At 50.0% G+C, this 12,966-nt stretch overlaps 1 protein-coding gene across 4 annotated transcripts in view; it reads right to left on the reverse strand.

Annotated features, from left to right (window-relative positions):
• Positions 1–12,966, reverse strand: part of LOC115098931 (mucin-19-like) — a 308,825-nt gene that overhangs the window by 64,606 nt on the left and 231,253 nt on the right. For all 4 annotated transcript variants that reach the window (XM_029616058.1, XM_029616060.1, XM_029616057.1 and 1 more), the window contains one exon: positions 3,432–3,606. In XM_029616058.1, coding sequence (XP_029471918.1) covers positions 3,432–3,606 — 175 coding nt within the window. The remainder of the gene's footprint in view (positions 1–3,431; positions 3,607–12,966) is intronic.

The raw sequence follows: 12,966 nt of genomic DNA on the forward strand, positions 1-12,966 counted from the left end.
AAAGGCCAGATTTTTGTATCTATGCCCGATTGTATAACATGCGCGGGCAGCCGCGCGCATATTATAAAATCCAGGGTCAGCACGTGCAAGGAGGTGCACACTTGTGAACTTTGCACGCACCGAGCAATAGGGGAGCCCTGATGGCTTTCCCCGTTCCCTCTGCCCTCCCCCACCTTCCCTTCCCTTCCCCTATCTAACCCTCCCCCCAGCCCTACCTAAATTCCACGCTACCTGTTGCGGTCCCGACCGCCTCCCCCATGATCGGGGTTGGGTCCGCTTACCTCCGCACCGGTCCGAGAGAAGAAACGCTGAGATCCCGGTCTGCTGGGCCGCATGGCCGCGGCGTCTCCACGTGGAGAACGCCGTCCAGGCCTACAGAAGCTCCGCCCTCCTCTTTGACCTCGCGCGCGCATGAGGAAGGCCCTTATGTGCGTCTAGCACCCGGAAGTATGGGACAGCCCCCCGACTGACGTCAGACGCCAGGCCTGCATTTAACCGGCGCCCAGACTCCTAGTAGACGCCTTGCAATGAGGTTCCTTGAATTCTAGTTGCCTTCCTGATGCTGCTGGTTCCTGGTTCCCGGTTCTCCTGTGCCGTTCCAGTTCCTGCTTCAGTGACCTTCTTCGATTGTCTTCCTGGTTCCCGATCCCGGTCTGCTTCTGAACTCTGTCTGCTAGCTGCCTGCCTTGACCCACGCTTGCTTCCGAACGCTGCTTGCTAGCTGCCTGCCTTGACCCACACCTGCTTCTGAACGCTGCTTGCTAGCTGCCTGCCTTGCTCCATGCCTGCTTCTGAACGCTGCTTGCTAGCTGCCTGCCTTGACCCACGCCTGCTTCTGAACGCTGCGTGTTGGTAGCCTGCCTAGTCCCAGGTCTGCTTCTGGACATTGCTTGCTTGCCCCCTGCCTTGACCTTGGGCCTGCTTCTGTCACCACCTATTGCAGACTTCCTCCGGCTCAAGTCCCAAGGGCCCAGATCCCTAAGGGCTCCTCCTGGGGGGATTGTGGGTCCCGGGTGAAGCCAGCTGCCGGTCCGATAGACTCCGCCTCCCGGTCTGCTCTAGGAACCCTCCTTTGCAGACCGGCCCAAGGGTCCACCGTCCCTCTGCTACAGTAACACTAACATCTACCTTTATTTTTTTATTTACGCCTGCCTCTGGACAGGTGTAGGTTGTGTGTTCCAGCCAAGTGCCGGTGCGTAATCCTCCGGCATGGCCGCTGTGCCGGAGGCCTCGGTCCCACCCCCATCCCGCCCCCAGACCGCCCCTCCCCCCTTTTTTTAAGCCCGGGACATACGCGTGTCCTGGGGCTTGCACGCGTCACTGGGCCTATGCAAAATAGGCACGGCGTTCACAGGAGTGGGTTTAAAAGGGTTGCGCGTGTATATTTTAAACGTAACCCTTTTAAAATCCGCCCCTTAAAGTGTTATGTTTAGGTGCTAGCTCTGTGGATACAGTAGGTGCACAAGCACCCCCAATATTGAACAAAATCCTTCACTGTGTTCATGGAGGGGTAATTTCTATTGAGCTAAGCACTCTCAATCATTTTGAAAAGTTGGTTCCTATGGTGTGACATAAATGTACATGCACTGATTTTACAAATATTACTTTTAATAGTAATATTTTGGGTTTTTCTTTTCTTTTATTTCATTTTTTTTCTCCAGCCTCTACTCCCCATTTCTGGGCCAACGTTTAGTTGTGAGAGCAGGTTACACATGCCCAATCTAAACCACATAGCTGTGAGGTAGAGTATTTTTACATTTATAACTTTTTACAGTTTTGAAACAACCTAAAGTGTACTTGTATATTCAGGCAACATCATTCTTAGCTCATTCTACACCTACTTGATGAAGGGAGCATAACTTAAGTTAGTCACAAACGTATTACATTAGTCCAATAAATGATCTCTCCTACAACTTTTTTTGTTTCCATTTATGAACTGGTTCAGAAGCAAATGCTGCATTCTGCCATGTGGAGGTCCTGAGTTCAAATCTCAAGCCAGGCCCTTGCTTCCTGGGCCAGGGCCAGCTATCGACTTGATGGACCATTGGTCTGACCCACTATGGCATTTCTTATGTTTTTATATTCTTAGATGCAGTATTCACAGGCCCTAAGGGGAAGGGAGTCTCAGTCATCACTCAACAACACACAATGGCTAAACTTAGAATACACAATAGTTGAAATCCAGAGGTAGCCATAGTATGTGATCCCTGGTTGAGAACGTTTGATTTAATGGCTGGACTTAATTGGGAAGAGGATCTAAAAATATGAGAAAAAGTAGGGCTAGCTGTGAATGAATGCATATGGAAACTTCGCCCAGAGGAGGGCAGTTCAGATTGAGCTGGAAACCCAAAGAAGCAGGAGAAAAGGGCCAAGCCAAAAATAAATATAACCATATAATAATGTAACCCCTGCTTAGTGGTTGCCTTAGAAGACAGGGGAACATGAGGGTCCCAAGTCCACTTTCCAAGTCTCTCCTCCACTCTCACACAGTGTAATAGGGTCCTGAGACAGGGTTCTTTTCAGGGTAGGAGGAGAGGATTCAGTTCTCCAAGGCCCAAGATGCTAGGGGGCTTAGAATCTTACTGTCCTGGGAAGGTATCAGTTCACATTCATCATTAATGGATATGAATGTCAACAAAATACTCTGGAGGCTTGATTTGAGTGTCCTAATTAAATCTTTACTGCAAAAGTTCTTAGATGACAAAAATGGCACTGTATACATTAGACTTGGTATAAATTACTTTAAATCACAGTTCTCAAATATTTTTTTTTGTCTGTGCACGTGCCTCTCAGTAATGGGCCAAGGAAAACTTCTACATCCCAGGGCTTGGCGAAGTAAGGTTTCCCAGGTGGACAGGGGTATTCTAAATTGGTGAAAACAATCCCCTTGTAAGTTACTGTCTCCCAAATAGTACCTTTCTCCCCAGGTTGAAGATTCCAGATGAGTATCTTCTGAATGTAAAAATAGATCTTACTTACAGTTCTCCTTTTCAGATGACAGAAACAGGAAAGGTCTAGACAGCAGGGAACACAGCCATTTTCTAAGATATCCCCTCTTAAGGGTAGGAAGAATGGTAACAAATTATCTACTACGATTTAGAACAATAGTCCTCTGCCTAGTCAAGTTTTCAGGTTATTCACAGTGAATATGCATGAGAGAGATATGCATATAATGGAGGTAGTGCATTAAAATATATCTCATGGATATTCATTGTGGATGTCCTGAACATACAACTAGTCAGGTGCTCCCTAAAGACTGAGTTGAGAACCACTGATCTAGAAGATTGTTACCAAAATAGATTCACGTAGCTAACATTGGCAGTGACATGATTTTATTAATCTCTGTTTCTTATGCAAGTGAATTTTTTTATTGGTAGCCTATTTTGTCCTATTACTAGTATAATTACTGTAGTTGAAATTCCTTTGATTACCTGATTTAAAGTAGCCATCAGATACTACTGTATTGTTCAAAGTGACCGAGCCATCTCTTGACAATGTAAAGGTGTTGCCCTCTGAAGTTAAAGTACATTTCACCACATCAGTTCGTCCTTCACTGTTATTGGCCTGATGAGTTTCAATATGGAAGGTTAAAGCAGTTCGCATATCCTGTCAGAAAAAAAAAAAAATTCCTGTTACAGCATTTGAAAGACTATATGGAACATTTTTGGTTTTCTTTTTTAAGAAAAAAGAAACTGACAGTAGTCTTTTAATGGCATATATCATCAACCTGCCCACTCAGTGTAAAGCTTTTCAATTTTCTAAGCAATTTTCATGGGTTAAAAGTGTTTTACCAGCATTAATCCACTGTCTGAAAACTGCCCTCTTTCAATGTGGCTAAAAATACATGGACTTAGCTGCACTAAGAAGAGGCATTTCCAGGGCTGTTTTTAGTGTCGAGGGAAGGGGAGGAAGTACATATATAGATTGCCCTTTTGACTCTACACTCATTCTTTTCCAGCAAAATTCTACCCACAGAAAAAAGCAGTTGGAAATGGCTATGAGTACAAAGTAGTCATGGATTTTCCCTTTGAAAATTGGTGCAGAGATTGCATGCAAAAAGTACACACGGACTTTTAACCAATGCAGAAAATTTGATAATTGCCCCCCATAGTGTTTACAAAACTTACATTTCTAAATCACTGATTCTTTTGATTAGAAGAGATATAGACAGAGTAACTGTCAGAAATCTTTTATGAGAAGAAACTACACATTTTAGGTCCCTACTTTCAATACAGCAATCAATCTGAAGTGTAATTCCATGGATAAAAATGTTTGCTGACTAACTGGACTAATAGAAGATGGAATATTTTGCACATTGAGATAAACAATAAAAGATATCATAACTTCTAATTTATCATAAGAAATGTGGCTTTAATGCAGAAAGACGGGCCTAAAAAGGATAATTTTCATAGCCATTTCCATTAGGAAAAAATGCTTTACCCATGGAAATAGGCTTTTAGAAAATTTCCCGTTCGGTGTGCAGGTAAAATTACCCATGTAGATCCTCTGTGTTTGTCTGCAGTGATGAAAGCTATTGCTTGGAGTGAGGTGGAAGAGGAGTTTGCACTTACACACATACATTAGAATTTTCAGAAGTATGCATATATTTTTCTCCCAAATTAGCAGGCATGAAGGTACTTTCCCTGGGGTAATTTTCAAAATGGGCTTATACACATTATTTCACTTTGAAAACGAGTATAAATTTCATAAATAAAAACTACCTACAGACTTTACATCAATATGCGTAATCTTAAAATTGGAGGAGTGGACCCTGTGGCCAAGGGAGGAAATGACGCTGCCTGAAGGGAGATCCCCTCAGGCCCCTCTCATCGGTAGGCGAGACCAGAAGGGAAGCTGAGGGCAGCTGGAACTTCGCCAATACCAGCCCTCGTTCTCCGCAGGTTGAGCCCTTGGGTACTGGGTCCAGCTGGTCTTAGGTGGTCCGCTGCATGGATGATCCCTTCAAAAGTGGAGTGGCGATAACTCAGGCTGGGTCTGAGCAAGCGATCATAGTCAAAGTTCAAGCCAGAAGTCTGGGCAGGTGGCAATACTCGTAGTCGAAGTTCAAGCCAGAGTTCAGGGCAGGCAGTGATACTTGTAGTCGAAGTTCAAGCCAGAGGTCAGGAGCCAGGAAGTCCGTCTGAGGAAGGGAAGCAGAAGAACAGGAGCAGGACAGGAGAAGGCGTTGGAGAACCAGGGAACCGGGAGCAGGAACGCTGGAAACAGGAACGCTGGAAACAGGAATGCTGGAACTGGAACGCAGCTCAAGAAGAGTGAGGGGACTTGTTGCCAAGGCAAGCTCTGAGTGTCAGAGCTTACCTTATATAGAAGGAGCTGGAAACATCATCAGAAGAGGCCACAGGAGGTTTTCCCATTGAGGGCCCTTTAAATTTGAAGAGATGCTATGCGCATGCACCCGACCCAAAGTGGTGGTGGCAGTATTCCTGGGGGAGCCGCATGTGGCATGTCAGAGCGGCTACTCGGCCCCACCGGGTCTGAGGCAGTGGCGGGGGAGTTGGAAGATGGCTGAGGGGTGTGTGGATGGAGACAACTGGGCGCTGCGACCAGGGTGCCCGGAGCCACTAGGCCAGGCCAGCATTGGAAGGTGAGTGTGGCCGACCGCAGGCTCCTGTGGTCGCTGATTGTAACAGTACCCCTCCCCTTATGCCCCCCCCCCCCCGGTCTTGGTTTCTTAGGGTGATTAGCGTGGAATTGTTTAATCAACCTTTTTTCGAGGATGTTGGATGCTGGTTCCCAAGAATTCTCCTCGGGCCCATATCCCTCCCAGGAAAGGAGGTACTCCAATCTTTGGCCCCACTTACGGACATCTAAGATGTCTGTATTTGGAACGTGGTGTCACTTTCAGCAGCGAGTTGCATAGGAGTGGGTGTTTTCCGAGTGGGCAGGAAAGGACCAAAGGTTTAAGCAGAGACACGTGGAATACATTATGAATTCCTACCGATGGAGGAAGAAACAGCTGATATGTTACAGGTGTTATGAAATGGAGAGATGTGAACCCTTGGACCGGATCTTCGCCGCTGGAAGCCCGTGGCCCCCCCCAGGAGGAGCCCGTAGGAGCCCGGACCGCTGGTACTTAAGTGGACCTTTGGGAGGTTGAAGAGATGTGGAGTCAGTGCAAGGGTCAGCTGGATCTTCGCCATTGGAAGCCCACGCCCCCCCCCCCCCCCGGGAGGAGCTCGTAGGGACCCGGCCCGCTAGGACTTAGGTGGGCCCTTGAAGGTGGACAGTCCGTCGAAGTACTCCAAGGTCGAGTACCAGAGAATCGCCGCTTGCCAGGCCGAAGTCACTCACCGAAGAATCGCCGCTTGCCAATCCAAAGTCACTCACCGAAGGATCGTCGCTTTCCAGTAGGGATGTAAATCATTTTTTGACGATTTAAAATATCGTCCGATATATTTTAAATCATCAAAAATCGTTAGGGCCATGATACAATACCAATTCCCCCGATTTATCGTCAAAAAATCGTAAATCGGGGGAAGGGGGAGGGCAGGAAAACCGGCACACTAAAACACCCTAAAACCCACCCCCGACCCTTTAAATTAAATCCCCCACCCTCCCAAACCCCCCCCCAAATGCCTTAAATTACCTGGGGGTCCAGCGGCACACTAAAACACGGCACACTAAAACACCCTAAAACCCACCCCCGGCACACTAAAACCCACCCCGACCCTTTAAATTAAATCCTCCACCCTCCCAACGGAACATAGCGGCGGTCCGTAGCCTTAAATTACCTCCGTAGCCTTAAATTACCTGGGGGTCCGTAGCGGCGGTCCGTAGCTAAATCGGGGGAAGGGGGAGAGCAGGAAAACCGGCACACTAAATCGTGTTGTCTTCAGCCGGCGCCATTTTGCAAAATGGCCGCCGCAAAATGGCGGCGGCCATAGACCAACACGATTCGACGCAGGAGGTCGTTCCGGACCCCCGCTGGACTTTTGGAAAGTCTTGTGGGGGTCAGGAGGCCCCCCCAAGCTGGCCAAAAGTTCCTGGGGGTCCAGCGAGGGTTCCGGGAGCGATCTCCTGCCGCGAATCGTTTTCCTTACGGAAAATGGCGCCGGCAGGAGATCGACTGCAGGAGGTCATTCAGCGAGGGTTCCGGACCCCCGCTGAACGACCTCCTGCAGTCGATCTCCTGCCGGCGCCATTTTCCGTACGGAAAACGATTCGCGGCAGGAGATCGCTCCCGGAACCCTCGCTGGACCCCCAGGAACTTTTGGCCAGCTTGGAGGGGCCTCCTGACCCCCACAAGACTTGCCAAAAGTCCAGCGGGGGTCCTGAACGACCTCCTGCGTCGAATCGGTTTGGTCTATGGCCGCCGCCATTTTGCGGCGGCCATTTTGCAAAATGGCGCGGCTGAAGACAACACGATTTAGTGTGCCGGTTTCCCTGCTCTCCCCCTTCCCCCGATTTAGCTACAGACCGCCGCTACGGACACCCAGGTAATTTAAGGCTACGGAGGTAATTTAAGCTACGGAGGTAATTTAAGCTACGGACCGCCGCTATGGACCCCCAGGTAATTGAAGGCATTTGGGGGGGGGGGTCGGGAGGGTGGGGGATTTAATTTAAAGGGTCGGGGTGGGTTTTAGGGGGTTTTAGTGTGCCGCTGGACCCCCAGGTAATTTAAGGCATTTGGGGGGGTTTGGGAGGGTGGGGGATTTAATTTAAAGGGTCGGGGGTGGGTTTTAGGGGGTTTTAGTGTGCCGGTTCACGATTTTAACGATTTTCACGATACTCTAAACACCCAAATGGTGATGATACGATTCCCTCCCCCTCCCAGCCGAAATCGATCGTTAAGACGATCGAGGACACGATTCACATCTCTACTTTCCAGTCCGAAGTCACACACCGAAGAATCGTCGCTTGCCAGTCCGAAGTCACACGCCAAAGAATTAGAATAAGAGGCAGGAACCAACAAATTTACAGCACCAGGAGACTCACCGAAGTGAGCAGTCTCATTGCAAAGTCAGTGAATGAATGAGGGAATTCTCCTTAAATACTTCCCTGCGTCTGACCCATCTGGAACAAGTGCAGGTAATTTAGAGGATGAGGCCCCTTTAATTCCTGTCAGGGGGGTGCGGCCTCGTGCCTAAGGAGCCGGGCAGCCTTGCCATTCCAGGAAGTGCCTGCAATGCAGCCCGATGTCATGAGAGGAAGCCCGGGGGGGGGGGGGGGTGCCTCCCCCGCCAGTGAATCTCCCGAGGGTCCGTCCCTGGAGGTGGAGATGAGTGAGGAGAGCAGGAGGCCCGCACTGGAGTGCTTCCCCGCTGCAGTTGTGGCGGCAGCGGCCCCGGCGCAGCGACTCAAGGAAGGGGGGGTTGGTCACAGGCAACCACGGCCGGAACCCACAACAGTAAACCCCCCCCCCCTTTAGGGCACCTCCCAGGAGGTTTGGGTTTGGACGGATGGTCAATATGGAACTGAGCAAGAAGGTTCTGGTCCAGATTATTGGCACGGGGTTCCCATGTATTTTCTTCATGGGGGAACCCCTTCCAAGCCAATAAGTATTCCCATCTTTTCCTATGCTTCCGAATGTCCAGCACCTGTCGGACCTGGTAGGTAGTGTCGTCTTCCAAAGAGACAGGTTGAGGTATGGGAGGCATGCTAGAAGGCCAGGACAACACCAAGGGCTTCAAAAGGGAGACATGGAAGGTGTTGTGGATTTTGAGTAAGGGTGGTAGATGAAGCTGATAGGCTACCGTGCCATTATGACAGAGGATGGGAAATGGCCCGATGAACCGAGGGGCAAGTTGCATCGATGGTAATTTTAATCAGATGAGTCGTGTACTCAGCCATACCTTCTGACCGGGTCGAAGAGGGGAACAAGGCCTTCGTCGGCGGTCGGAATATTTCTTCGCCATGTGATTGGCCTTGAGCAGGGCGAGTCTGGTGGAGATCCAGAGTCAATGTGGATCCTCCGCGGAGAGTTGAGCCACCGGAGATGCCACGGTTACAGGAACAGGCAGTGGCGGGTCGCGGTTTCTTGCCATAGACTAGCTGAAATGTGGATGAACTGGTGGCAGTGGCAGGATGTCAGTTGAGGACTAACTCAGCCCACAGAAGCAGGTTTGCCCGGTTGTCTTGTTTATTGTTGACATAAATGCGAAGGAACTGTTTGAGCATTTGGTTCATTCTCTCCGCCAGACCATTAGTTTGTGGGTGTACAGTCAATGTGACATCGAATTTCTGGCAGAGTGCTCTCCAGAACTTCGCCATAAATTGAGGTCCTCGGTCAGACAGGATGCTTTTGGGTAAACCATGGAGTTTGAAGATATGCAGGACAAATAACTGAGCTAGCTGGGATGTGGAGGGTAACCCTGGAAGTGGTACAAAATGTGCCATTTTGCTGAATTAGTGAATGACCACCCAGATGACGGTGTTGCCATTGGACAAGGGTAGGTCAACTATGAAATACGTCAAGATGTGAGTCCAAGGTTCAGTAGGCACTGGCAGGGGCTGGAGTAAGCCTGGAGGCGATCCTAGAGTTTTCTTGTGACGGGCACACATGTGACATGATTCCACATACGATCAAACATCTATAGTGACCCTAGGCCACCAATAGTATCAGCGAAGGGCGTGCAGTGTCCAATATTGTCCTGGGTGACCCGAACAGCGGGAGTCATGGGCCCAAGCCAGAACCGGTTTCCGCAGGTGAGGTGGTACGAAGGTCTTTTCAGGGGGAATGGTCGTGGTAGCGGATAGTAGACTCACGATGGTTCAATTATGAATTGGGAGGAGTCAGGGGTATCCGCGGTCTCAAAGACTCAAGACAGTGCATCAGCTTTTAGGTTCTTGGTGGCCGGATGATAACGCAGGACGAATCTAGTAAAAAATAGTGCCCAACGAGCCTGTCGAGGGTTGAGGTGTTGTGCCCGATGCAGGTATTCCAGATTTGTATGGTCCGTGTAGACCATGATCTGATGTTGGGTTCCTTCCAACCAAGGGCGCCACTCTTCGAGGGCCATCTTGATGGTCAGGAGCTCCTTATCACCGATGACGTAATTTTGTTCTGCGGGGGAGAATTGGCGAGAAAGAAAGGAGCAAGGGTGTAATGTGTGATGGGCTGAGTTCTGACTAAGAACGGCTCCTATGCCTTCAGAGGAGGCATCCACCTCAATAATAAATGGGCGTTGAGGGTCAGGATGGTGAAAGCATGGCTGACGAAGAAACGCCTCTTTAAGGTGGAGAAAGTTGGCTATAGCTCCGGGAGACTAGTGCTTGGTGTCAGCGCCTTTCCGGGTTAAAGCAGTTAGGGGTGCGACAACAGACGCATAGTTGGAGATAAATGAACGGTAATAGTTGGCAAAACCTAGAAATCGCTGAAGTAGCTTCAAGCCGGATGGTTGGGGCCATTCTTGAATAGCTCTCAATTTCTGGGGGTCCATGCTGAACCCCTTGCTGGAGACGATATATCCCAAGAATGGGAGAGCTTCCCGCTCGAAGAGACACTTCCTGAGCTTGGCATAGAGTTGATTTTCTCTCCGTCACTGTAGCACCTGGGCGACATGTTGACGATGAGCAGAGAGGGATTTGGAGAATATTAGAATATCGTCGAGATACATGACTACACAGTGGCATAATAAATCTCGGAAGATTTCATTCATGGTATTTTGGAACACCGCAGGTGCGTTGCAGAGTCCGAATGCCATTACTAGGTACTTGTAGTGGCCATCTCTGGTACTGAAGGCCGTCTTCCATTCGTCCCCCTCCTTGATACAGATTAAGTTGTAGGCTCCCCTGAGGTCCAGTTTGGTGAAGATTCTAGCACCTAGAAGGCAGTCAAAAAGCTCAGAGATTAGGGGAAGTGGGTACCAGTCCTTGATGGTTATGGAATTCAGGCCCCGGTAGTCGATACAAGGATGGAGTGTTCTGTCCTTCTTCGCTTCGGAGAAGAAGCCACAGCCCCCGCTGGAGAAGTTGATTTACGGATGAATCCCCGGTCTAGATTTTCCTGGATGTAGCGTGACATGGCTTGAGTCTCTGAGGGCGAGAGGGCATAGGTGCTTCCCCGAGGGAATTCTGCGCCGGGAAGGAGTTTAATGGCACAGTCAAATGGCCGATGAGGCGGCAGCATCTCCTCCCTTCATTTGGAAAAGACATCAGCATAAGTCGCGTAGGGCGTTGGTAGGTCCTGGAGACCTGCGATGGTGGTCGAGCATTGTAATAGAACTACTGGTTGGAGACAAGCGCCTTGGCAGGCTGGCCCCTATTGAACCAGTTGTAGAGTTTTCCAGTCAAACTGGGGATAATGTTTTTGAAGCCAGGGGAGCCCCAGGACGACGGGGTGCATAGAACGTTACAGAATGTGGAAGGAAATTCGTTCAACGTGGAGAAGTCCGATACAAACCTGGACGGCTTCCGTGAGGTGTGTCACCCGCCGCCGGAGGGGCTCACCCTGGATGGACGAAAGGACCAATGGAACCTGGGCGCGAAGGTGTGGAATTTTTAAGTGATCCACTAAACTCTTCATGATAAAATTTCCCCCGGCTCCCGAGTCCACCAGGGCTAAAGTGGGGAATTCGTGGTCCCCTGATGTCAATGCGACTGGCAGAGTTAGTGGAGGTACAGGTGATGTTAGGCCCAGGAAGAGTCCTCCTTCAGATCCTAGGCCCGGGAATTTCCCGGACACACCGGGCATGTGGCTAGTCGATGACTCACTGTGCCACAATAGAGGCAGAGTCCGTCTCTCATTCGTCTTCGATGTTCCTTAGTGGAGAGTTTCCCTCGGCCCAGCTGCATGGGTTCTTCGGCCGGTGCTCGGGAGGCCCCGGGTTCACCTTTGGGGGAAGGTGAGCATTGCGGACATCTAAAGGTGTTGGAAGTTTTCTTAGACATCTGAACCTCTTCGGAACGCTCTTGGTGGCATCTATCAATGCACCCTGCCAGGTCGATGAGGGAGTTCAAGGACCTAGGTACTTCTCGGCCCACGAGTTCATCTTTAATCCTTGAACTGAGTCCCTGTAAGAAGATGGTTCTCAAACAATCAGAGTCCCAACCGAGCACTGAAAACAGGGTCCGGAACTCAATAGCATACTCCACAAGCATGCTCAGGCCCTGGTGTAGTTGGAGGAGTTTGGGTCTGGTAGATACTTCCCGAGTGGGATCACCGAAACTAACTCAAAAACGTTCCCAGAACTCTCTCAAACTGCATAGTACAGGATCATCCCATTCCCACAAGGGGGATGCCTATTCTAGGGCCTTCCCTTCGAGGAGAGAGAGGATGAAGGTTGTTTTTGTGGCGTCATCGGGAAAGAGGGTTGGCTGCAAGCAAAAGTGCATATTGCACTTATTAATGGAACCCCTAAAAGATCGGGGTTCACCAGAAAAACGCGGAGGCGTTGGTAGGCGGATTACCAGACGGGCCCCGGAAGTTGCAGAAGGAGACGGTAATGTAGGGTTCATGGGACCTAATGCCTCAAAGCGTTGGTTCAGGTTCTCCATTGTGGCGACAAGGGCATCCAAGGTATTTTGCTGGTCCATCATATGTTGGGCCATCCCTGAAATGGCCTGACGGGCAGAAGCCTCTGTCGGATTCATCGACTTGGCAATCTGTTATGAAATGGAGAGATGTGAACCCTTGGACCGAAGGGGAGTTGGTACCACTTGAGGAGATGGCTCCTCAGGTTTCCCTGTCGGGTGGTAAGGCTGAATCAAAGTAGGAACTGGCCAGATCTTCGCCGCTGGAAGCCCGTGGCCCCCCCCAGGAGGAGCTCGTAGGGGCCCGGACCGCTGGGACTTAGGTGGACCTTTGGAAGGTCAAAGAGATGTGAAATTGGTGCAAGGGCCAGCTGGATCTTCGCCACTGGAAGCCCGCAGCCCCCCCGGGAGGAGCCTGTAGGGACCCAGATCACTGGGACTTAGGTGGGCCCTTGAAGATGGACGGTCCATCAAAGTAGTCCGAGGTCGAGTACCAGAGAATCGCTGCTTGCCAGGCCAAAGTCACTCACCAAA

This window comes from Rhinatrema bivittatum, chromosome 9, assembly GCF_901001135.1.
Source record: "Rhinatrema bivittatum chromosome 9, aRhiBiv1.1, whole genome shotgun sequence".
Taxonomy (NCBI): domain Eukaryota; kingdom Metazoa; phylum Chordata; class Amphibia; order Gymnophiona; family Rhinatrematidae; genus Rhinatrema; species Rhinatrema bivittatum.